We start from the raw sequence: 25573 nt of genomic DNA, 5'->3' as shown, positions 1-25573 counted from the left end.
CATGAATCCAAAGACTGTTGTAAATATAAGTAACCTCTAATAAAGGTCTCAAGCTTCACAGCATAAGTTATTTTAACAAGTTATTAATGTGGGGGATTTTACACTCTCTAAACACTTTCAAGTGCATGAATTCCCAAAGAGAGGAGCGTAAAGCAAAAACAAAAAAGTTGCTGCACTCAGGTAAAGACTATCTACCAAAATATGTCTACACTGTTTATGTGTTCCTATGCAAAATGAAAAGTCCCTACTAGATCCCAGAGGAGCTTTCACATACTTGACCGTGACCTCTGACCCCTCTGTGAGTTCTGTTGCAAAAACCAATCCCCTTTCCAAATACTCTGAATCAGCCTCTCTCACTTCGTCCTCACACATAATAAAGTTTTCTCTGACGGATGTCGTATAATATACTCTGCATCTTGGTCAACACATAAACGGTGCCCCTGTCCTCTGTCACATGATCTCTTACCTTGTTCGCTGCTGTTGTCACCACTGTGTGATGTGTGTCCCCCGCTGGATGGTCCCGGCGTGCCTCCAGAGCGCGTGGACGCCGTGTCATCGTGATCTCTGTTCCAGGACGTCTGAGAAAAGGAGAGACAAAATCGAAAGGTTAATCAGCTAATCGAATACTCAACTTTCACTGATTTAAAATTTCATTATCATCTTTTGAAAGCTCTGGTCTAGATTTAATGTCCATTACATTCAAGAGAGCCAGTCAAACTCAAATGAAATCAATCTCTGCCAACTCTCAGCCCAGTCATCCAGTGTGTGTGAGGCCCTGCAACAGTCTTATGGCATAAGGATTATTGGGGCTTGATAAATAGAAAAGCTCAGACAAATAGAAAGTGAACATGTTGTATTAGTTCCCAGCTTTCTGAGGCATGCAATCTGCGGCTGCCTCCATTTGGCTCAAACCACTAGCAGATGAAAATACAAAACAGCTACAACTTAAGATAGGCTTCAGCAAGCGCCAGGGAGTGATGTCATCCGAGCAGAGTGGAGAAAGAGGGAGAGAGAGAGCGCGAGGTAAATAACTCAAAGTATTGCTACATAAGTATAATTCCTCCCTTTTGTCCAAAAGGGAAAGGGGGGGGAAATGGATGACCAGTCCCACTAATGTTGAATTAAACTTCATCTGAGGCAGCAGAGCCAAGACTGGGACATAATCAAATAAGCTAAAGTTTCCCACAGTTGAGCAAAAAAAAAAAAAATAGAAACAAAAGTATTGCATGACAAACCAAACTAAGGCTGATTTTAAAGAAATGAAAAAGTCTAAGCAACGCAAAAGTATAAAAACGCATTCCTTTTTCTATAAGTTTATTTTTTTAAATAGATAAACTTGACTGACAGCAGACTAAGATTCATTTTACTCTTACTAGTTTGTGTCATCAAAACACAAGCAGCTGACTAGACAGAGAGACTCAGGAGACAGGGTTTTATTTATATATAGTTATTTGTGCGTGTGTCTTAGGCCAGATGAGTGTCAGCTGCACACTGGATGGTAGAGAGCTAATGGCCCAGAAAGAAGTAAAAACCGAAGTCACACACACACACACACACACACACACACACACACACACACACACACACACACACACACACACACACACACACACACACACACACAATATTGTCCACAGATGCAGGCAGACAAAAAATAGAGGAGTCAAGTTTTCTCCCATATATACAGGTCCGATGCTTACAAACAGACATACACTCTGCATACAGCCTGCAAAGAAAACACAGAAATCTCACCCTGCCCCATACAAAGCTGCTGCATACTATTGAAACTAAACCAGATGTTACTTCTTATCTCTGAGTGCCTCTGAAAAGCAACATTAGCGCTGAGGACAGGAGAGAAAGAGACTTCAGAATAGAAGGAAATGGAATCTAATGTGTTATCACACACAGTTTGCTATCACAAAAAAACAACGCAACAAACAAAACACACGCAGACAAACACTTATCGAGCCTCCTCTACCGCCTGCATGAGCCTATCTTTGCTCGGTGAAATCAAATGAAGGAGATATCAAGGGGCAATGTGGTGTTTGCATCACGCTTTTAGGGCTTTGCGACGAAATGACTGATAGAAACCCACACGGAGGAAGCAAGGAAGGAGACGAGAGGAGCACACTGGGGAACAACTGGTTTCAATTGGGACACTACAATTGGCTCTGCCGCAGCAAGAGGGTTTCAAGTTGAGTTTAGCATTATAAAAAGGCAGACACTAATTCATGACTCAGGTTTGTTTTAAACAAAATATAGAAGGAATAGAATAACAGAAAAGAAAAGAAAAGTCAGCAAATTCAACACATTTGGGGTCTGTTAGAGCTCTTTTGATGTTCCTGGGCTATGAAATTATATTCCAGTGCTTACATGGACAATATAATTGTTGTTTTCCAAATTAGGCTTTGAGGCTTTGCAATAAAGAGGGGAGTCACTGCACAAAGGCATGACTAGGATGGCGACTGGTTAGATAAACGCTGATTTTAACAGGGATAAGATACCAAAAAGATCCCTTCTCCACCTCTTACAAATTCTTTTTTGCCGACCGTAGAACATTGAAAAATGAAACACCCGTGCATGACCAAGTTAACTCCAGAGAACATCAGAAGTGAGGTAATCCAGACCACATGCTCAGCGAGAAAAAACTTAACTCCGGCTTTTGCCATTTTTTTTCAAAAGTGAAGCATTTAAAATATGAGCAGAACTTGTTTATTCAGAGCGCAATGAAAAAGAATAGTACAGTACCCCAGGGATGTCGAACAGCAAGTATTAAAAACCCAAGAGCCTCAGCTTGCAAAAAGGATATTTCCCCCCCCCCATGTTCTTTTTTTGTTAATTCTATAACAAATTCCATTTGAAAATATAATTAGAAAGTGGAGGCGGAAATGGCAAACTACTGCATTAGCTGTAATTGAACAAAAGAGCGCTTTGCCTGCTGGGAGGTGGCCACTGAGGCCCCACGGGAAACGGGGCGGGGCTGAGACAGGACCTGGTGGCATCTCCGCGGGGATGAGGAGTTTATTTATAATCGCAGGCCGCGCTTGGATGGAAAGGGCTTAGCACTGATCTAACACACAATTATTGCACACACGGCTGAAAACACACAACCAACAAACACTCGTAGCAGTGCGCACAGGTCATGCAGTGCATTTGCACACACACCCAGTCACAAGTAAATTTTTTTTGATCACTTGGTTTGTGTGCACACACACACACACACACACACACTCACAAACACGCTTTTCATTTACCTTATACAAACACATCACATCGCTGCCATACCCACAGCCTCTATTTAACAAAAGCACACACCTTGACCGCAAGACACAGGGAAACAAAACAATACACACCCTGTGCCAGCAAGACTACGGCACACAATAAAGATCTTCACCTTCAAAATATGGGGTATGTAAATTTTCAAGATGAATAGATGCATAAATAGAAAGCTTGAGGTAGTGGAAAGAAGGAGAAACTTGTCCTTCTGCACACATAGCAGCACGCTTGATTTATTCTGTCCCTTAATGAGCCGCCATAGTCTCTCACTACCTCTCCGTTCCCCTCTCTTTAACTCTTCCCTTTACCCACCGTCTCCTGTGCAGGATGCACATTAATTCAATGCTTACTTGTTTAGTAAATTCAATTTTCCACATTCTATTCTGCCTATCTTTAGGTAAAGTTCTTAAATCGGTGCCGCCAAGCTGTGGGAACCCTGTTTTTGAGCCATGCATACCTTTTTTTTTCATTACCATTTTTCTTCCCTACACCACCCTAATTCGCCATGAAAAGATTTTCCTTGCTGGAAATTCTGATTCCACTATGATCGGTGAGGCATTCCAATCCAATGCATTCTCATTGTGCCGTGTCTTAGATGCAAGAGGGGCTTCCCTTTCTGGCTGTGCCAGGCCCCATATCATACAAGCACTCATGCAAGAAATGTTGCCTTGCCAATTCATTTGCAATAATAAAGAAAACGGTTAAGGTTGTTGTGCTTTGCCCCCCCACCTACGCTTCTCCCTTTCTTCACTCTGAAATATCTTTTGTGATGATATGGATATTTACTTTTCACTCTGTGCCAGTGAGCGTGCGGAAATAATCATATGTGCATACTTACAGGCACAGACATAAATATCCAAATAACCCCCCACACATACACTCTTCACTGGTGGTACATCTGAATCAAAGATGACAGTTGAGCTACTCCATCCCCCAGAATTCTTTGGTGCATCTACTCTCTGTGGTAGTTTTCTTTAACACCATTTTTGACCTTTGCAACAGCACTGCTTTCTCAAGTTGAAACCGGCGAGAATGCCATGTGTTGCAGCAGCAAGATGGCATGCAATAACTCCAGACACATTCTGCCACTCAGCTGAATGCTGGTGGGAAAGCTGTAAGTGAAAGGGGCTGAAAGGCCAGCTATTGTAAACTCTTGTTTACTTTGCTTTTCACTGTAACTAGATAAAGCAGGACCTGCCTCTCTGATAACCTGCCAGGCAAGTGCTTGCCCGACTACTTCGGTTTTCTGTGCTCTCTCCACCCCTCTCCTCCCCTTGTTGCAATATTACTGCTTCCAAAATGAAAAGAGGGGCTGATAATGGTATGCGTGTGGAAAAAAAAAAAGTGGGGGGTGTAGAGAGAAAAGACCCCTCACTCCCTCCCATTCTGTTCAACACTCCCCCTTCCTCCCTAACTCTTCACAATAGACAAAGAAAGAAGAAATAACCTTATAATTGCTAAAGGGGGTGAGGGAGAAAACTGGATTTGGTCTCTTGAGTAAGTAAAGTATGCTACACTCAATAGCCGTCAGGTACTCTTCAAACGGCTTTTTAAAACCGGTGGGTTAACCTCATAGAGACAACCAAAGATAATTACATGTTTAAGATAATTACCAGAGCTTTCAAAGTCCATTTAGATGACACTCGTGGAAACTGACAAACTGATTTCCCTTCCTCTGTGGCCTCTTCTACTGCAGCTCTTACTATAGACTCCTTGGTTACCCTCTATGAGCTGAAATCCAAACAAAAACATTAGCTCAAGTGCTTTCCCCTCTCCACGCCATCGAACCCCAAACAAAGCAATGGAAAGGTGGGCATTATTAGTTAACGACACGTTTTGCTGTGGTTTCTTCGTTAGCCTAGCCTGACTTGGAGCCACTGCGCTGGGATGTTCTCGGTGGATTCCTTGGAGACGGGTTGTTTGTGATGGTGGCCATTGTCAGAGGCTTGCAGGGGGTTAAGGGGGAGAGGAACTTTCCATTAGCTAAGTACACATGTGTTAAGCCAGGTTATTGTTTACTTAGCCAAAGAAACCACAGCAGGCCTCAGGGACAGACGTGGCCGCCCATCATAAGTAACAGCAGACACAAACCAAAAACTTTATTTGTAACTGGGAAATTCTGACTATCATAGTGTGTCTGTGACACAGTGAGGCCGCACTAAGCACTAGTTTTAAAAACAACTCATAAATCAACTTTAACAAAAAAAGGCCATAACACCAAAAAAAAAAAACATATGCACTTTAGATGTGTGAAAAAAATTATGAAGGCATGAGAGAGGCTCCTGACATTCTAGTTCTTTGAAGTTACTTCAGTCTTGAGTTGCTCAATCATAATCACCCCTACTTGCTATTCCACCACAATTATAAAGAGGCTAAGAAACACACAAGTCACGTGGTCACCTCTTTGTATCACTTGTTGAATCCCCAACAGCCGCCCTGCATTCACTACCGAATGGAAGAAAAGGGGGAGTTTAGGCAAAGGGGGAGTAGAGGAGAGAAGGGGTGAGTGGGGGTCAAACCTCTCTTCTATTCAACTACAAAAGCTGCTATTACCAACAATCACTACAATGATTCAAAAGTTTGTATTAAGAACAGCAGTGTGCCACTGTAGGAGAGAGAGGGGGATGAAAAAAACAGAGCGAGTGTGTGCGCCTGTTAAGTCGGGTGAAACTCGATCCATACTTCAACGAGAAGCGGATAGATTAGCGATAGCGGTGTACTGATTAGGAAAATAGTGGCTGACCCTGGCAGTCATGGTTTCCATTGAGCTAGGAGTGGGGAGGGAGCAGGGGTCACTCTTTGACCGCCAGAGTTACCTAAACCAACACTGCTGGGTCTCACTGACCTGGAAACCCGTACTTGTATGGCATAACAGTGCCAATTGTTGGGAAAAAGATACCGCGATAGCGCTATCAGGAGCAAATTCTTACACAGTGACCACAACACAAAGCTCAAACAAGCCGGGTTTGTTTAGAAAAGATTGTGCAGGTTAGAAGCACAACAGCAACGGGTCCCTAATGTATACTGTAGATGTTATTTCAGATTGCAGCCAATTTCACCTTATTTTCACATTATTTCAACTTCTCAGGAAAAGACTCAGCATTCATAATCAAAGAAAAAGTCAGGCAGTAAATATTTTTAAAAGGAAATTTCAATTATTTCCAGTCCCACTTCAGCCTGCATAGCTCAATCAAGTAGAGGAGCTCTTGAGATTTGTAGTGAGTCCTCATCACTATTAGTACTGTTGTCCTCTACAGCAGAAAGCCTGGGCCCTCAGAGTTCATTAGCAAATTGCTACACCCCTCCCCATACGCTCTGTGCAATTAAAGGCAAATGTGTAAATGACGTACAGCAGCGCAGAAATACCTCCCCACTTCTTTAGACTGAGGTGAATGTGTGTGCCAGGCAAATAGGGACACAATCAGCAGAGTAACTCTTGCCATATTTTCACAGCAAGAAGAAGATTGAGACAGACGCGGCAATATTCGCGATCACATTAAAGGCCTGCACGAAATTAACTTCTTGTGTTTTTTATGTCTGCATACTGATTAGCTCAAAGTAGATCTAATGGGGCAAAAACATTCAGCTCAAAGGGAGGAAATCAACGTGAATGTGGTGGAAAGCTCTCCAGAGACCAGCAAGGAAAGAGTTAAGAAAGTCCAACTGGTGCTAACCAGTCACTCCACTCACATAGCACCTGAGGGGGGTGCTGCATTTATCAAGCCAGTCTGAACACACACACACACACACGCGTGCGCACACAGCAGCACACGCACAAATACACACATATATATATACACGCACAGAGCGTGTGCCTGCGCACACACACCCACACCGAAAGACACACACAAACATAGGAGGGTATGCCCAAACTGGCTGGGCTGCATTCACAAGCCAGTGCAGAGCCTCTGACTTTTTCACCTCTCAGCTATGCTCTGCTTTCTTTTGAAAGAGGCGCTCGGTGTCCTTTCATATTTCCTCACATAGGCAGGAAAACAAAAAAAGGAAAAAAAAATGTAAAGACATGTAAAGAATATTCAGAAAAATCACTGTTATGACGCAAGGGTACATAATGCAGCAAGAAAGTCAGCGTTGTTGAATTGTTGAGTTTAATAAATTCAAAGTAGTTTTTTCCTCTGACATTTTTTTCCTCTGCTACAGTCGCCTCACTGGAATAAATTGGTTTATGAATAAATGAGCCTGCTTTCTCCATCTTGTTAACATTGTTCTTTTGTGCAAATTCTCAGCATTTTTTTCCAGTCCACTTCAACTTTATGCCCGAGGGCATATATTAAAAATACATATGGAAAGAGATAATGCACACACAATGCAAATCCGTTAAGGATGTCACCACCTAACAACTGCAGATAAGATGCCACACAAAAATAGCCCATAAAAAATTTTAAAAAAAATATATTCTGCCACAAGTAAGTCATGAAGTGCAGTGCCATTGGATTGACAATGTAAGTATTCAGCGGTGAGAGGCATGCACCCTCTGCCTGTTTGGATATGCTCATTTACACACAGACTGCTCTTGTGGACAGTCTCCACATTAGGCCATCCTACCAGAACATCAGCCCATCCCTCAGTATTACAAATCTGTCAAAAAAGTTTGCTCTGTGTTTTAATACAAACTGTGCCTGTAGGTCATTTTTTACGATTCTTTCAGTGTAAACATAAGCTTGTATGGTTTTGGCCTGAATTGGCTATATGTAGGCAACCGTCATTATATTAAAATAGGCCACGTCTTCATCTTACAGTCAATTAAAGATCCGCATCAGTGCCGCAAGCACAACATCATTTTCTTCATATACCTAGAATCCCAAGGGTTTTAACACACTATTTCAATATCTATATACCATAAGGCTTCATTCCATGTTCTGACCTATCTATAAAAAATTTGACAACTGAATCCCTGAGAGAATACAACAGGCTGTTTAAAGAGACACTTAAAAGCACAAGTGGTGTCTGTGTTATTTAATTCTGTTCCTGGATTAAATGAAGTATTATCTTCTGGGTGATCTTTCTCATTTCCATAATCAGACATAAGGGCCAGGGATGGAGTAGTGCATGCGCAGCAGAGTGAGGCTCTTCCCAGTTGGGCCCCAATCGGCTCCCAGTCCTCCCATTCAGCACAGAACATAAAAGCCGCTGGCTGTCTCTCTCTTCTGAGACCAGCCACTCAACCATATGGAAGTCTGCGGATTTAAATTATTTAGCCTAATCGCTTCATTACTTTTTATGTCGGACTATCCAACTAATCCCTTTAATTTGGACACTTGATTCCCCCTCCCCCGCGCTGTCTATAGGTTATTGCCGCCACACTCCGAAGTAATTTCTTAAAACTCTGGTATAACTTAGCGAAACGTGCATGCAGCCCGCTTTCCTGCATACAGGGCGTGAGCTATTAATGGCCGCAAGTCCAGATTTGCATAGTTATAATGATCGGTTGCTGTTATCATTATTTAACGGCAGTGTAAGGACCATTAGGGTCATGCCTGTGCGCACACTACAATGTCCCCGGAGTGCAAACAGTCAGTGAAGCACATAATGAAGGCTGTGGTTATCTCTGATATCTGCACAAAAGGAAACACTTCTTAATCTACCTTTAATGCCCCCTGCTTCTATAGCTTTCGAAAATAAACCGTCTTATTGGCGCTGAATCTGTGCGCTCTGAGCGAAACAAAAGAGGGGGAGAGGAGGGGTCTCGATAAGCAGTGTGCACTCATGTCTAAGGAAAAATACTGACAAGACGCGAAATGAACCGTGAACTCTAGCTACAGTGGAGAAACCAAGGCATCTAAAACCACAGTGTGCAGCCCATGCTGCTGCTGCTCTCTTCTGGGCTGCAAAACAGAGAGGAGCTGATAAGGCTTTAGGTTCAAAAAGAGAAAGAGAGAAGAGCGGGAGAAATGGAGAGAGGAACTAAATTAAAATAGACATGGAACAGGTCAAGTTTATGGCGATGCTTTTTCAAGCTAATCTTCCCAGGTCGGTTCCGGGTTCAAGTCTTAATGGGCCAATAATAGCAACATTATTCCGATTTTTCTTTTCTTTTTTCATTCCGAAGGATGGAATGGAAACCGTCTTTAATCATATGCAAATAGCAGCGCAGCACAGTAGTGACCCAGAATAGCTAAATGGCCAGCAGGGAGAACGCGCGCGTGCGCACACACACGCACACACACACGCGCAGATGGAGAGATGTACCTGATCAAGGGCCACCGATCTCGTGATTTCCTCGCTGTCTGATTTGGAACCGCCCTCCCTGTCGTCTATGACCAAGTCGATGGGCATCTTGCCTTTCAAGCAGCTGATGTACCGGTGACAGAAATTATCACACAGCTCGTGCACCTAAAGGGAGAAAGAAGGCAGAGGTGTTACACACTCACCCAAACTACACGACAGTGCCATGCGCAACCACGACACCGATTCGAAGCGCAAAAGTGCCCCGAAGACTTTTTGTGCATTTTGACACAGCTAAAAATTACATTTGTGAATCTGTATTTAAACGTTATAGACGTATATATAAACTTTCTTTTAAACTTATGTTTACGGGTTTATATTAACTTATTGTTAATTTTCTTTCGTCTGTAAAAACTGAAAGATCACTTTGGATTCAGGGTAAGGTTCCCGCGCCTTTTGTGGCAGTGGACTGTCCTGCATGGAATAGTCAACTTCATTTTTTTTCTCCTCTCAAAATAGAGATATCGTCGAAAATTGACAGTGACAAGAGGGCTCTGAGGCTACAACGCACTCAACACCCGTGTTAAATTCATCATCAGTGCCCTGGGTTGTGGCCATTAGAGGAGGGTGACCCGCTTGACTGACATTTAAGGTAAACTGTTTAATTTCATCAACTTATTATATTATCACTGCCAATGTGACGCATCCGACTGCTTGAGAAACAAACAGAAAAAGGATAAACGCATGCGCAAAAAATGCTACTTCAAACTTTATTTAGGCTACTGAGTTTATATGTACAGAATATATAGCTTTCCGTAGAGAAGCAAGATCTGTAGGGAAAGAAGTGCATGCACGGAGATAAGTTTAAAAACGAAAACTTTTTAACAGTTTTGATTATGTTTGAGAATGTCAACGTTTAGGCTAAAGTTGGCTTTAGAGGCTATCGCAGTCCATCTGAAACGAAGACGAATCAGAGTTTTACACCCACTACTGCCTCTATCCACAGATGGTTGCCTGGGGCCTTTTGCCCTCCACAAAGAATCATTTTTTTTAAACCCGCAAAATTCGCCTATATGTTTCACCTTGCACGCAATTTCTGCCAGCATTAAACTTCATTAAAACATGGGAGAGACTGGGCACAGAGATATCTGTTCCAGTTGTAACAGCTTGCGTCGTGATTAAACGCGGAAGAGAAATGGCCCCATGATTGATTTTGACGCTAATTATAACCGACTAGCAAAAATACATTTATGCAAATACAGCCCATAGGTCTGAAGTGGCACAGTGGACAGAAATGGCGAGAGAATATTACCTTCTCCAGCTCCAGAAGATGAAATCGTAAAACTTGAATGGCTTGAATCATCTGAAAAATTAAAATAACAATAAAAAATGAGCTGTTCACATCTCTTGATATTAAACAGACGCGTTTTTCTCAATACAAGTAACTGTAGATGAGGAAAATATTCATGTGAATGGATTTTATGTGGAACTGATATTAAACTTGGATGTTATTGCAATATGGAGAGCAGGCGTACAGTACAGACTGAAGCTGCAATAAGCCTCAGAGTCAGAGATCTATTAGTCACCAACTAGTCGAGGGGAAGCGTTACTCTAACATTACATTTAAAGTATCAAACTGAACAAAGTGGAAAGACTGAATAGAATAAGTTTCCAGGCAGGGTTCAAAGGTGTGTGACAGCTGTCTGACAGCAGCCCTTCATCTGCAGATACAACCGGGGGCCATCATGATATCAAACAGCCCAAAAAAAGGGATATCAGCTGCAATCCTGCTTTAACTTTTCAGCACCACGTGGCTGCCTGACACAGATGAAAAGCCCGCCACATCCAAACAACAGCTGGCATATTCAAAAATGCAGTACGAAAATGCAGAAAATGTCATTTGTGCAATAATAAAATATAGAGCTTACCAGATTATCCAATTCTGGATTCGATGAAAATAAAGGTTTTTCTGCCCGAATCTAAAACCCAAAACATTTCTTTATAAAATATATGAATAGAAAACGTCACACTGATATTTTTAACATATAATGTAATATTAAATTCACATACACGCATTAAACGGAACACTAGTTACTTCTTCGCAAAGACAGTGCACAATATGAAATTAGAACATTGTAAAAATCGCGTTAATTTGAATGGTAGATGTCTCTTTAATTCATTTCAGTGCAGAATTAAGTGTAAGCACAAAAGCCAGAATTGCACATTTCGGACTGTCAGGTGAGAGCTCACGCTGCTCGAGCATGCAGATTAAGAAGAGTCAAAGTTTCCTGACCTGTTTTGCAAACACTGCTATGTCTTCATTGAAAGATTCCGATGAACAAACGTCTCCTCCCGCCACCCCGGGCTCTCTGGGGGTGCAAGTCGCTAATTCACATTTCTCAAAAATCAGTGCAAGCAAGGGGAACAGGGGGTGCCTGGGAACACACACAATAGCAAATGTCACCAGAGAGAACAGCGCCGGGGTCAAGACTACTCCAGGCTAGATTTAGCCAGCCATGGTACTCTTCAACAACTCACCCATGGGGACTGCTGCTGCAGCCCATGCTATTATATTATGCAGAGGCTCGGAGAAAGGCTTCAAACAGCGGACAGACTTTTGTGATTAAATCTAGGCGCGCCTAATAGCATAAAAGCTTTAGAGTCTGTCAAACAATTTCTTGCACAGGTCTCCGTTTGCATCACAGGCGTGTGTTTGTTTGGCAAAGAAAAAGAAAGAAAAAAAAAACTCGACGGTTAAATGTGCACACATTTATTATTTATTGCTCAAGTCCTTAGAATAAATATGTGCAGCCTGGTAATGCGGAGGTGAACGCGCTACCTGAAGTTGTGCCACTGTGGCAAAAGGTGGTAAAACTGCAACTGGCCTGAAAACGCTCTTCTTAGATTTTAATAAACTCACGTAAATTAATAAATGATTTTCTTTGAACAGTTTTTTTTAATTTGCTGAAGCTTTGCAAATTAATACAATTAATTCAAAATGTTAAAAAGCAGAATCTATTTTTATTTGCACTTTTTTTTACTTATAATAAACGGCAGAGCTTTAAATGGAATATAAGCGGGAAAACTTGGGGGTGGAAAAGGCTCTGCGTATAGGTGAGCTTGTTTCAGAAATATTCAAGTCAAAAAATAATTGGAACAACGGGAGATTGGCGAGTCTTCCAAGTACAAAAGATATTGCTATATCTTTCACCCAATAGAAACACGCAACAGACATGACTGGACTGAAAAGTACAACACTCCAAATTATGCCAAAAAATAAAAGAGCAGGAGAAGCCCGCTTAGCCTCTCTCCTCCCCAGCGCCTCTGCATCAGTTTGGGTTCCAGTGTGTCTTAAACTCTTCACCGGGACAGATTGCTGTCCCTGGCATCGAGCCTGTGTTTTCTTTTGTACGAGGCTGATTTTGCACCCACTTGCCCACCCCAGCTGGCCCCTCCAGGCCTGGATACACGCCTGCCCGACAGAGTGAGTTTCCCCACGGAACGAAGGCGTGCACCTACCCGTATATAGCGTCTTTATCTCTCTTGAGAGCGTCGTTAACGGAGGAGCCCATACTAGGAGGCATGGTGTTGGTGTGGGCGGTGTGCGGGTACTGGTGAGTGTGCATCTGGGGACCGTGGTTGAGGTGAACCGCCTGCATGGACCGGGCGCCGTGCGGGTCTCCGTACATGGTGGTCGGGATGCCCACACCGTCCATCCCGTAGTGGGGCAAGTCTTCGTACTGCACACAACAAACACCCGGGTCAACAGTGAATATAGATGTACAAGACTATATTAGACTGATTAAAACTTTAGTGTAAAAACAGCGAAGTGTAAAAGTGAGTAGCAGGCGAAGTAACACTTGTAGTGTTGTTGTTTTTTTCTTCTAAGAAAAAGTTCGGTCAAACTGAAGAAATAATTTAATTAATTTTACAAAATTAAGAACGTGTTTTAAAAAAAAATCCAAAATTTTCAGGTACACATACGCTTAGCTGCCCTTTTAAAAATAAATGTTCTTAAAAATTGAGGAGGGGAGAAAAACAAACAAATGTAAAGCAAAAGAGAGACAAATTCACGTCTGTGTTTTTGATTTTATAATCAGAGAAAGTTTTAAAGACTTGAGTCTAAAACTGAGTTGTCTCCAGTAAGAAAACTGCACTGATAATTCTGAAGTGCAAGCTAGTTTTTGTTCTCGTCTCATTCCCAGTGACCCTTGAAGCCCGGAGGAAAAACACATATGAATTATTCAATATGTTCGAAATTACTGGGAGTACAAAAACTGTAGCAACACGGCTCGGTTATTATTATCGCCATTAACCAGGCGGTTGTTGGGCTTTAACACCATAAACCCGGAGTCCTGTGTTGTCACAGTGTACAACAACAAAAGTCTTAAAGTTGTTAATTGCGGCGTTTCTCATTTTAAAGGCTCGTAACTGTGCAGCATGTTCTTACTTATCAAGCACGCTATGATTAGTGCAAACAAAACTAAACAACACAAGTCGCGTGCTGTTTTTCATGTTGTTAACCGAAGGTGAATATTCAAACTTTTTTCATGCGTCGCTTTTGAGTGAATTTACCACCCAGCCTTTACGTTTTGGTTTGTAACTACTCAGAAATGTTGCTTCTGGTCTGAGAAAGGTCAAATTAAGCAACTTATTTGAGGTTTGCTTTTTCATATACAAGAAAATATGCTTGAAATATTAATGACGTTCTTTTAGACGTGACAAACAAGTGCCGGTGGAAGAGTAAAATGCATTATCACTTAAGGCTGAGCATGTCGAGCCTAAAGGCAAAGAGGTGCAAACCCCAGCGTGGTGTAGCCCCAGTGCCAAATTCTGCAGCTAAATGTGTCCAGTGTCCCTAACATCCCCGCTTTTACGCTGTTTATTATCCGTGTGAAGATTCAGCTGCTGCTCTAAAGAAAAGAAGTCCCTGGATTGTGCGAATCAGAGCGTTTGTCATCACCTCGTTATTAGGGAAAAAGTGCCTTACTTGCTCGAGGCTTATTTTTTGCATATTTAAACACATTCTACGACGTGCCGTCGATTGACGAACAACCGACGGAATTTTTATTTTGATCGTAAATACTCGATAAGTAAGCTTGATGGAGCAGTCAACAGAGAAAAGTAGAGATTTGTTTTGCCTCCATGCCCTCCCCCATTTTGCTTCCAGTAACTGGCCTGTCATAACTAATCTAAAAAACACAGCCAATGTGAGATATGATCACGCTCCCAGTGTCTCTCACTGGGCCGGTTTGTGGGACAAACGAGAGCGACCGTGCGTAATACCGGGCCAAAAACACGCCAAACATGAAACCGTCCCTCCGTGTGTCAGAAAGACGACAGAAACTTTCGCCGCGAATGTGTGTCCGTGTGGGTATGTGTGTCATTAAGCCACGTTACAGCGCAGCATAGCATTCAAGCGCAGCAGACTTGGAGAAACTTTTTAGGGGGGATTGCCCTACGTACCCGTTGCGCCATAACCCTCCTCACTCCCTGATCGTCCTTTCACTTTAGGTAAATCCCCTCTGCGGCCAGGGTGGAGACGAAATAAAGAAAGAAAATCCAAATAAATGAGAAGATGTTTCAGCCAAAATCCCGTTTGCCTTTTCTTTTTTTCCACGGAACGATGAAGCCAGCTCCCGCTTTCTGTGCAAGTTTAGCCCAGGCGCGGCAAATAGGTCCTCGGCTATCCTCGGGGCAGCAGCACCGGGCTCCTTTTCCAAAACCAGGATGAAAATAAAAAAGCCCCTCAAACAAAACTGGCGACTCTCATGGCTTTTTGCCACTCCGCCTGTCAGTCAAAACGCGAGGGCTTGTCAAAAGTACCGGATGAATGATGGTCCGACGTGCGTCTCCACGGGATCGGCACCACCTAAATGTTAATGGTCACAATCACAGTTAAAAAATGAAGCAGCTCTCCCCTCGTTTTCTTTGATCACTCTCGGCTCCCGGCTTGATTTTCTTATGCAAAAGCGTCTAGAGGAGATCAAGAGGAGGTGGGGTGATAATTCTGGCTTAGGCTTTCTTAAAGGAGCCACGATCGATGCTGTGCGCGTGTATGCGTCTGCATGTGTGTGAGTGCGTGTGTATGCGTGAGCCGCCTGCCCGTTTGTGTACAATGGATGTGTGTGTTGAGCTGAGGAGGAGCGGAGGATCTGGACCAGACTGCCGAAACCCGGAAGTAGTGGTGGCCATAACAGGTCGCGTCTCTTACACAACGCACCGGGCTGCAGCAAGTCGTGCGGAGAGGAGGGGGGGTGGGAGGACCCTGTGAGCCCAGCCAGCCAGCCGCACTGCGAGCTGGAACAACACTAAACACAGAATATTCATCTATGACTTCGACTTCATGTCTCATCCTCACAAACTGACTTTATTCTGCAGTCTGGAAAACACGTGAATTCGGGACTGACACGTCCACTTCTCTTCTTATAGTTTGTAAACGAGTTACTGAACCAACTTTCTACTCTGAAGTGAGCTGTTCTCAGGTACGTTATTAAGAGCCTGTAAGTTAATAATATTTTTATAATGAAAGAAAATGAGCTGTAGAATAAAATAAGTCGAGCTCATCCCAGTAATGTTGCAGTCAACCGAAGCCTCTGAGAGGCTGTCATCATTCTTTATGCATGAAATCCACTGCAGCCAAACATCCAGTTTTGCAGGTTTTCGGCCTTGCAGCTCGACTTCTGTGCAGTCGATTTGCTTCCCGTGTTTGATTTTATAACTGAAAGACTAGAAGCAAACAACATATAAAAACCTTGGAGAAATTGTCCAGTCTAAATAGAAAGAACAACAAAGCAACTTTAAACACGTCATTTGGAACATTTATACTTATTTTAAAAGTTGGTTGCTTTTCAAACGAAAGCAGCTTAATTACTCCGGATGTTGATGAGAGTCGTCATGAGAAAAGGGGATACTGAAATAAGTATATAAAACATTAAAGTCGTCGTCAAAGCATCTTTTATGTCTAAATAACAGTAAACGTTATCCACTTTTCTCCCCCACAGTAGTGCCGAATGGGTCGCTCCAGTCAGCCCGGGCTGTCCAATGGCAGGGAGGCAAAGAGATGGGAGCCCCCTATTGGCTCCCCACATGATCGATCCCGAGCTGATTGATCGGTTTTAGGCCACATTGGCGAGGAGGTGCAAAACAAAACGTCGGCCGCGGATACATAACACACACTTTACGCTTCTGTCAGCTTATACAGTGCGCAATTTAGCCAAAACTCAAAATATCTGACCAAGACACCCCCTTTCCTCTCTACCTTTCCATTTACCCCCCTACCAAACACACACAAATTTTCACATCTCCAACTTAATTACGTCCCTCTAAACGCACTTACACTTTCACTTAACTTTCCCTAACCAAACAGAACTACTCCTAAGATATGATAATGTCTCTCCTCTCGGAATCCTTATTAATTTAACTTTTGTCTTTTTTATAATGAAGCGTTCACTTGAGTTTCACGATTTGCCGTACAGAGATTATAAAAGTTTGGTCAAATATTTATGAGCTTTAATATATGAAAGGGAACTTGGATTCTTGAGGAATTTCAGAAAAGTAATGATACCACTGAATAATGTCTGGGTATAAATTAACCAAATTGTTTGAATTTTCTATTTTATCTTATTATATATGATTCCTCACCGGGAGGAGAAGAACTACAAATCTTATTTAATTTAGCTGATATTTTTTAATTAAAAATGAACTTTGATTACCTATTTCTACATAAATATTAATGAGATATTCCGTGGCATATGAAGAAATATAATAAAAACGGATTAAGGTGGACATGATTAGTTTTAAGAGATAAGCTATTAGTTTTTTCCCCCTGAAGTTACAAAAGGATATTTGCAGATTTTGTCACTCTTTGTCACATGACGATGACCGACACAACTTTTTCATTTATTTTTCAGCCCATCACACGTGAATGGAGAGTGTCTAAAAGATCCATTTTATCTCCTGATTATGCTCATGAGGCGTTAAGGTGTTGCTGGTCTGTGACAGCCTGCTTTAAGTTTTTTCACCCCTCTTCTTTTTTCCCCGTGCAGTGCGTCCAGTCATCGATCATCTGCCCCGATGCCAGAAACGGTGTCATAATACGATAATGCGGCTTCACACATTCAGCGGTGATTCCTGTGGTAAAACCCGAGCGTTAGGATCCGATGGGACAGTTTTACAGGCATGAAATGACTATCAAAGGCTCCCGCAGTCTGGCCGCTGAGGCTTCGAGGCACGGACACAGGGAAGCCAGAAGGCACGGACTTTTACGCACAGAACACGGGATCAAATAATAAACTGTGCTGACTTGTTTTCGTCCACTTTGCTGATTTATTTATTTAATGGTGAGTAGAAGTTCTCATTTTCGCATTTTCTTCTTCATTTTACGGCAAAGCAAATAATTAGTTGTAAGAATGCCACATGAATATTCACGTTCAGTTATTACTAATTAAAGAGGATGTTGCGGTTAAAATCAGCTTTCAGCTAAATTTATATTTATTGGAATACAAAAGATTATAATGCAGCTCACCTACACGGAATTTTCGCGAGTCATTGGGAAGAAGTAAGGTTAAATCAACATGAAAGGGGGTCACATTAGCACTTGTTCACTTAAAAAAAACTATAGCATTATAAAGCAATTAAGCTACGTCAATTAGCATCCATAAAAGCAAACTGGAGCTCCACTTTCTCTCTCGGAGCTGTTCCTTCGTTAGGGTCAGCGCATTTTGGTATCCTGAAAGAGAGCAGGGGGGCAAATACCGTCACTTCTGTTTAATCCGCTTTGCGATGACGATAATGCTTTGAGTCGTTTCAATAAAATCAGCAGGTATTACTTTCAAACCACTGAATGCAAATTGACAGCATGTTTGACTGCGGAAACAAATGAAAGAGTTGTTAGACGGCCTCTGCGTCTTGACTCGTGCAGAGTGAACACAAAGAGAAACTGCACACCTTATGCACTACAAACACACGCTATACTTAATTCGGTTAAAACTCAAAATGCAGAGAAGGAGTATCCAAAGTGTTTATTCCAAACTATGTCAAGTTAATCGCGATTATTTTTCGCTTTTTATGTAAATATGTAAAGAGAGAAAAATGACTAATTTGAATCTTAGCCTAATAAATAACAAACGAAACCCCACCAGGTCAGAGATATGAATCATGGCTTGGCTCTTGGTGATCCCTTGTATCACTGCTTGTCTGTAGCTGTTTGAAAAAACAAGGAGCAACTGGCAGCCTGCGGAGTCAAACTGAGGTCAAACTTTTTGCAGCTCCGCAGCTTTGCGCCTAAACATGTTGGGATCTGCAAAAAGGCCATTGAGCCTCTCTGCTTTGTGTCACTGCTTCAGAACACAGACAGACCTGCTGCAAAGTTTTCACAGTTTATCTAATTTTATGCAACTACTAGTTTATTAACGCCTGTCAGAAAACCCAACAGGATACATTAGGGCGCAATTAGGTTCTGTGAGCTCCAGTTAGAAACTATTCAGTCAGAAAAGGGCACTCATTTTTTTATACAAGTAAATCATTTATTTTGCTTATATCTGATTAAAACGTTAGTGCAACAAGAAATAATATGATGTAACATGCAGGTATGACTCATTATAAAAAGGCTAATTTATTATACACACATTATCCAGCATCGTTTATAAAATACTGATCATATATGAAAGTGCAGCATTTGTTTTTATATGGTCTACAGTTCGTTTTAATCATTGTAAGCGTGTTTGGGCTGTGATTTATGTGAAAGCTTGGTGCTTTTCTTTCTAGAGTGACACTAATATGTTTGCAGTATAATTAAGGTGCCCAAACATCTTGGTAAATACTTTGGCTTAGGTAATGATATAAGCTTGACTTTGGTATGATCACAGTATTTAAACGATTCGCAATATTAATTTCATGAAATCAGCTCAGGGAGTATTCACTCCTGCTGGATCCTGCGCTTTGGCCCAAATGTTAATCTCAGCTGCTCTCGCCTCTCACACACATTAATGCTTAATCATTTGCGCCTTCTACCGGAGTTGTTGGAAATTACATGTGATGCAGAAGGACGGGAAGATTCCTGACCAGATCATTCAAATAACATACTAAAGTCGCGCAGCGTAAAGGCTCTATTAAATTTCACGCGTTCTTCTGTTGCACTGTGAGCATTTTATGGTCCAAACGTTGGACTAAAGGCAGAATAAAATTGTTTGACTCTATAAAGAAGTGACTTGTCATATTTCTTGTCATTATTTATGTGAATAACTTAATATGTTAATAAAATATATAACGGTGTGAGAAGGATTTTGGTGCGTTGTCACTGATTATAGAGTGGTTGTTTTATTTTAAGGTGGATTAGAAATGTTGATATTACATGAACCAGATCTGCTCATTTATTGTCAAAGTGTCACAAGTAACATTTTAAGAGAAACACTTTTCAAATAAAGTCTTAAACATAACAAATCAACACTTTCAGTATTCAAACCTTAGATAAAATGTTGTGCAGAAATCACTCAGCTGTGTTTTTTAATAAACCGTCTACATCAAGATGTTACTAGGTGTAAGATTCTAATTTTCAAAATGTAGAAAGATATTCAAAGCTTCATCAAATTTCAACACTAAGGGAACTGCTACTGCTTTCTCTATGAATTGCGTTGATGGAAATGCATAATTAATATTAGCATGTGGATTAATGATAAACAACTGCAAATGACTGATCAAGAACTGACACAACAGCACCTTGGATCTCACACTCAAACTGCATAACACTTATGGATACATAATGTGATAAACAGCTGTTTTCCTATACAGTGAGAAGTGTGTGAAAATAGATGCACTGTTACATATGGCATATAAACCTCTAAACATGTGCGTTCAAGTGCGCAAACACAGAGAGAACAGGTTCCTGTAATGCTGCCTGTCAATTTTCACATTGTGCCATTGGTCACCAGGTCAGCAGCTCCACTTTTACTCTGAAGGGCTGCAGAATCTGAATTAACACCACAGGCAGATAGAGAGCTCACCGCTCTATCACACACAGACACACCTCCTTAACTCTCTCCCTCTTTCTGTCTTTCCCTCTCAGCGTCTCTCTCAACCAGCCCTTCCAGCAGCATTTGTCACCGGCACTATTATTTCAGGTGTGCTAATGGTGTCGCAGACACTTTTGCAGAGAGAGGAAGAGACATGATGAAGTGAAAAAGGAGGACAGGAGAAACTGAAGAACAGGAGGAAAAGAGTATCATCGGCATCATCATCATCACTTGAACTCCCCACTCCCTGTAACCCAAAAAAAAAAAAAAAAAATCCAGGGATGAATGATCTGAAAGGTGATCCATTCAGGGTTGGAGGGGTAAGGGTGGCTGCGGGTGGATGGGTGAGGATGAGCGGGGGCTTTTCTCACACCTCCCAGGGAGACTGTGAATTGATCAGCACCTAAGAGAGGGAGAAAGAGAGGGAGGGAGGGAAAGTGAGAAGAAAGGAGAGCGGCAAAGCAGAGAAATGAAGGATGACGATGAGAAGAGGGCGAGTGGAAAAAGCTGGGTGTTGGAGCTAAGCTATAAAACCAGGAGGGGGGAAAACAGAGTGATAGGAAGGGAGGAGTGAGGCAAGGCTGCAGAAGAGGTGTGAAGACTCATCTTTTTCTGGATGGGTGTGAGTTTAGGCCGGAGCAGAGAGAGGCCTGGGAGCACAGCATAGCCTAGTGGTAATAAACCAGGAAACCCCAGTAGAGAAACAGACAACATCAGCTATAAGGAAGCTATAAAGTGTTTTTAAAATCAAAATATAGTCTTCAGTCTGAGCTTGATATCTTTAAAGTTGATTGCTAGCTAGTTTACTCTTATATGGAAATCGGTTAAAAGGGACCGTTTCAGAAATTTTAGAAGTCATGTTTGTTTTTGTACATTTTATGAGATATTTAATTCATATAATACACATATCAAGGGAAATTCCAGTCCCCTTGACATATTTTGTTTTAAATTGTATAAAACAGTATTGTGTCCATAGCATAAAATGCAGTGTACGGTAAAGGAAACAGTTGGGTAATCAATTTAATCTAAATAGGGTTCAGTATTGAACAGCATTACAGCAAATATACAGATGTTTTTCTCAGGCTTTGCAGCCAAATTGTACTTTTTAAAAATCTTTTCTTGTACAGCCGTTCCTCCAGATGATAGCCAGTTTCTTGCCACAGTGGCTGCTAGAATAGAAAAACCATAACCACGGCCAGTGTTGGCTTGTGGCTGTTCTTTATCTCCCAGGCAGCAGTAAACACATGGTCACTACAAAATGCAGCTGTAACATTCACCACAAAACCACTGTGAAGTACTCATATCGTATGTCAATGAAGGTGATAAAAGCTGCAGCTTTCCACTTACCTCTTTGACATGGCCACCCAGTTAATAGCAAACCAATTCATTTCTTAACAAAGTGTTTTGCAAAGTGTTTCAGAATTAATTCTGAGAGATCCCTTTACTTTGTTTTATTGCAATTGCAAAATAAAAAATACGGCAATATAAAACTTTTCATATATAATGTAAAAATGTGAAATCAGAACAATACTTAAACCAACATCACATAAATATGAATAAATCTTGAATTTTATTTTGTCATCCTTTACATTTTAAAGCATTTGATGTTTTCCTTATCACAGTTTAATTAAGATAAAACATGGAGAGACATATGCAACAACTAGATACAACATCAATTTACAGTAGGCTGTATATAAATATCAAGTTTGTTTTTTAAAAAAGTGTGGATTTCATCAGACTGTGATGCCTTCAGGTTCTGGCGTAACACCTTTCCAACAGTGAAAAAAGTTTATGCCCCACGCAACATAATTGTTAACTTTAGTTAAATATAGATACATTGTAATTTCCTTACAAAAGTTCTATTCATTCAACTGTGTTTTACTCCATAACTCCCCCAGGTCATCAATAGCACCCTGCAGTGGCCCTTTGCCCCCAAAAGAGGGCCCACCCCACAGTTTACTTTACTTTACCTTACTTTACTTTACTAGCTTACAAGACATATTGTCAATATGCCAATGATCGTTATGACTTGGACTTCAAAATAATTTCACATTTGTTAGGAAAATGTTGAGATGAAATGTAGAGCAAATATTTGGCATAACAGGTCAGACGTGTGCACTCCAGTTCAGCAGCAGGGCACTCGTTCATCCCTGCAGCAGCGAATCAGATTACTAAACATACTGATTGACTGCAGCGGTTTCTAGTGAACCTACTGCCATCTCTTCTAAACAAAGTTATCTCTACTGAAGTTCAAGAGGAGGTCAGCGGTCAGCTCTCATCTAAGATCCTTTGTATACTGTATGACCCTAAGGATCCTAATAAAGAAGCTTTCAAAGCATAAATTCATCTCATAACAACAAATGTCAGCGATATGGTGAAAGCTTGCTCTACTGTGCACTAACTGTGGCTTCATAGTAAATGGAGGCAATTTAAAAAGAGAAAATCCACCAAGGTTTTTCAAAGAATGAGACAAACTTGTTTTCTGGGAAAAGTTTTTCTAAACCCACATGAAAACTGTCAAAGAATCAAGGTAGCGTGATTTGTTGTAAATGCCTTCCACTAAGCTTTTGTTAATTATCACATGTGTCATAACCATCAAAAGACAACAACAGATGACTTGGCACACGCTAATGTTTGACATTTCTATCTTTGTACCCTTTGTTCCGTCACTCTCTTTTTCCTCATTTGTTTATGACACATTATACCACACCTGCCTCCAATAATTACTCTTCCCTCGCACTTTTCTTGCTTTGTCCTTGAGTTTCTAAATGCAGACAGAACCTGTGAATTACGAAGCCTCCGTTCTAAAAAGCCTCATATAGCATCACCTCTCGGGTGAGAATTAATCATTAATCTTTACTGTGCAATGTTTGGTTTTCTTTAAAACTATTTTTTATGACAGTTAAACTGTTCCCAGGAATGTAATGGGTTACAGTGATTTCTACTGAAACACTTATCTGCAAGTGTCCATTGACACTTATATGCTAATATAAAGACTCATTTGCACTCACTGCAGCTCATTTTTCCTGTACTTTTATTTACTATTAGTGATCACATATGGGTACAAAAGAAGACACATTAGACAAGATAAATATCTATAGCTGTGTACAGACATATTTTAGTGTAGTTTAAGTGTCAATCTCTGAACTCGAGTTTGCAAAAGCATCTTGGTTTTATAACTTCTATGGAAATGTACATGAGTACCATGTGGATACATTGGTTAAACAAATGAAAAAACAAATGTGGTTTCTCCTCAGCAAACTCAAATAAAAAAATCTTCTGAAGTTACGGCTGGGAATACATGTTTTAGTCACTGAACATTTATGTCTGTTTTCTCTGACATGCATAATTTTAAAATACCACAACTCCTACATTTTAAAATGTTTTGAAATCAGTTTGAGCCTAAAAAAACAAAACAAAAAAAAAGCTGTGATCGAGTTTTCATTCAGCAGAAGAAATTTCATTTCAGATGACCCATTTTCAAATAAACATAACTAAAATGGAAAACAGATTCTAAATATTTCTGTCATTTAACAACAAAGACAGGAAAAGGGCAGCTGTGGCTGACCGCTTCTGCTTTCCGCACAGGGAAGAAAAAACTGTTTCCATTAAAAGCAGTGACAGAACTGATCAGTCTGGATTGACATGTGAGCAATGATTACACTGTGCCTGGATTCCCTCCTCACCACCAAACCACCAGAACTTCCCCTGCAGCTGGCTATTGTGTTCCTTTTATTTTCACCAAATTCTGAAAAATAACCAACGTATGAACATAAATGTGGATTAAACTCCTAAATAGTCCAGAATCAATAGACTGATACAGCATTTGCAGGTAATGGTGCATACATCTGTTGCTTCCGTACAATATTGACAAAATGCTCTTGGCAGTTGATTGCAGCTCATTTTAAATATCAGATGAGCATGCTCAAGTATCAGGAAGACGTGGCAAAAAAAGTAGTCTACAGTGATGAAAAAGTAAGCAGATTTGGACATAATCACTCCTTTGTTGTACTTTATACATTTTTCTTTACATTAATCAAGCAGCTTTGGATTCTTTCAAAGGGTTTATGTCGTAGGTAATACATTTGATCAAAGTAGTGCACTTCAAATTACTATTTAAGGTTAGTTTTTAATAGCAATAATCCTTCAATACACAAGCAAATTTTACTAGATTACATTTTTATGAAATTATGCATTCATCACAATTAATATTTTCAATTAATATTCGTCAGTATATTTAGATTTTTATTCCTAATGTTTAATGATAACAATTTTTGAATACAGAACTTTTACTTGCACTGTGGTATCTCTGCTTTCCATGAAATACCTCTACCACTGGACATTTGTTACACAAACCTAATTAGCAAACATTAATATTAATTATTGATTTTATTTACTTTTTACTGTAATACTTTTATTTTTCTCAACTTTAGAAAAAAACTAAATACAATGGTGATTTAGGATCGGTGTGGGTTAAGCCGAGCCTCCCTTGGGAGTCAGCATTATAGGGCTGCAGACAAACAATTTAGAGATTGACCTTTCACCTATCAGACACTAGAAAATAAAAAAAGCCTGGTGGGGTCATATCCCCATAACCATTATGGATCACATGCAATTTCCTTCAGCCATTTAGACAGGTAAATTACATATGCGTGTGTCACATACTTATGAAGAAAGTCACATTGCCGGTAACCAAAACTGCTCCTCAAAGAAACACAGGTAACTGTTTCCTCTGATATAATATTACCTACATTTCAATCAAAACATGCACATAAAACATGCCTGCATGCAAACACATACGCTTGGACACACCTACAAACACACTCACAGGCTGTCTGAGAGCCTGTCTCCAGCTGACAACATCAGTGGAACCTGATCTGGCTTAATACAGGCCCTTACCTGCATTTACTGCTCCGTTAAAACGCCCTCTTGTTGTCCTACCAATTCACCACACTATAATTGCACTGAGGCTGCATATGGTCCTCATCTACTGCCCAGCACAAGATAAAAGCTAACAGACTGTGGGTGTACAGCGCAGTAGAGAAGTAAGTGTGTGTGTGTGTGTGTGTGTGTGTGTGTGTGTGTGTGTGTGTGTGTGT

The 25573-nt window shown here is 40.9% G+C and overlaps 1 protein-coding gene and 1 long non-coding RNA gene across 3 annotated transcripts in view; one reads left to right on the top strand and one right to left on the bottom strand.

Moving 5' to 3' along the window:
- meis1b (Meis homeobox 1 b) overlaps positions 1 to 15627 on the bottom strand; it is a 77206-nt gene extending 61579 nt beyond the window's left edge. For both annotated transcript variants that reach the window (XM_085477140.1, XM_085477139.1), the window contains exons 1-7: positions 14929 to 15627; positions 12982 to 13202; positions 11756 to 11897; positions 11391 to 11441; positions 10775 to 10825; positions 9487 to 9630; positions 467 to 578 (exon numbers count right to left, since the gene is read on the bottom strand). In XM_085477140.1, the coding sequence (XP_085333266.1) occupies positions 467 to 578; positions 9487 to 9630; positions 10775 to 10825; positions 11391 to 11441; positions 11756 to 11897; positions 12982 to 13202; positions 14929 to 14940 (733 nt within the window). In that variant the 5' untranslated portion in view covers positions 14941 to 15627. The remainder of the gene's footprint in view (positions 1 to 466; positions 579 to 9486; positions 9631 to 10774; positions 10826 to 11390; positions 11442 to 11755; positions 11898 to 12981; positions 13203 to 14928) is intronic.
- A 114-nt stretch (positions 15628 to 15741) lies between these two features.
- Positions 15742 to 23782, top strand: LOC146695199 (uncharacterized). Its single transcript, XR_014923541.1, has 3 exons — positions 15742 to 15947; positions 17511 to 17804; positions 20528 to 23782. It is a non-coding gene; the product is annotated as an uncharacterized LOC146695199 (long non-coding RNA).
- Positions 23783 to 25573: the final 1791 nt, after the last annotated feature.

This window comes from Copadichromis virginalis, linkage group LG13 (assembly GCF_057382275.1).
Source record: "Copadichromis virginalis isolate Kocher_CV1m ecotype Utaka linkage group LG13, C_Virginalis_male_GT1.1, whole genome shotgun sequence".
NCBI lineage: Eukaryota > Metazoa > Chordata > Actinopteri > Cichliformes > Cichlidae > Copadichromis > Copadichromis virginalis.
The sequence above is the reverse complement of the archived record's forward strand: the minus strand, read 5'-3'. Positions and strand labels throughout refer to the sequence as shown.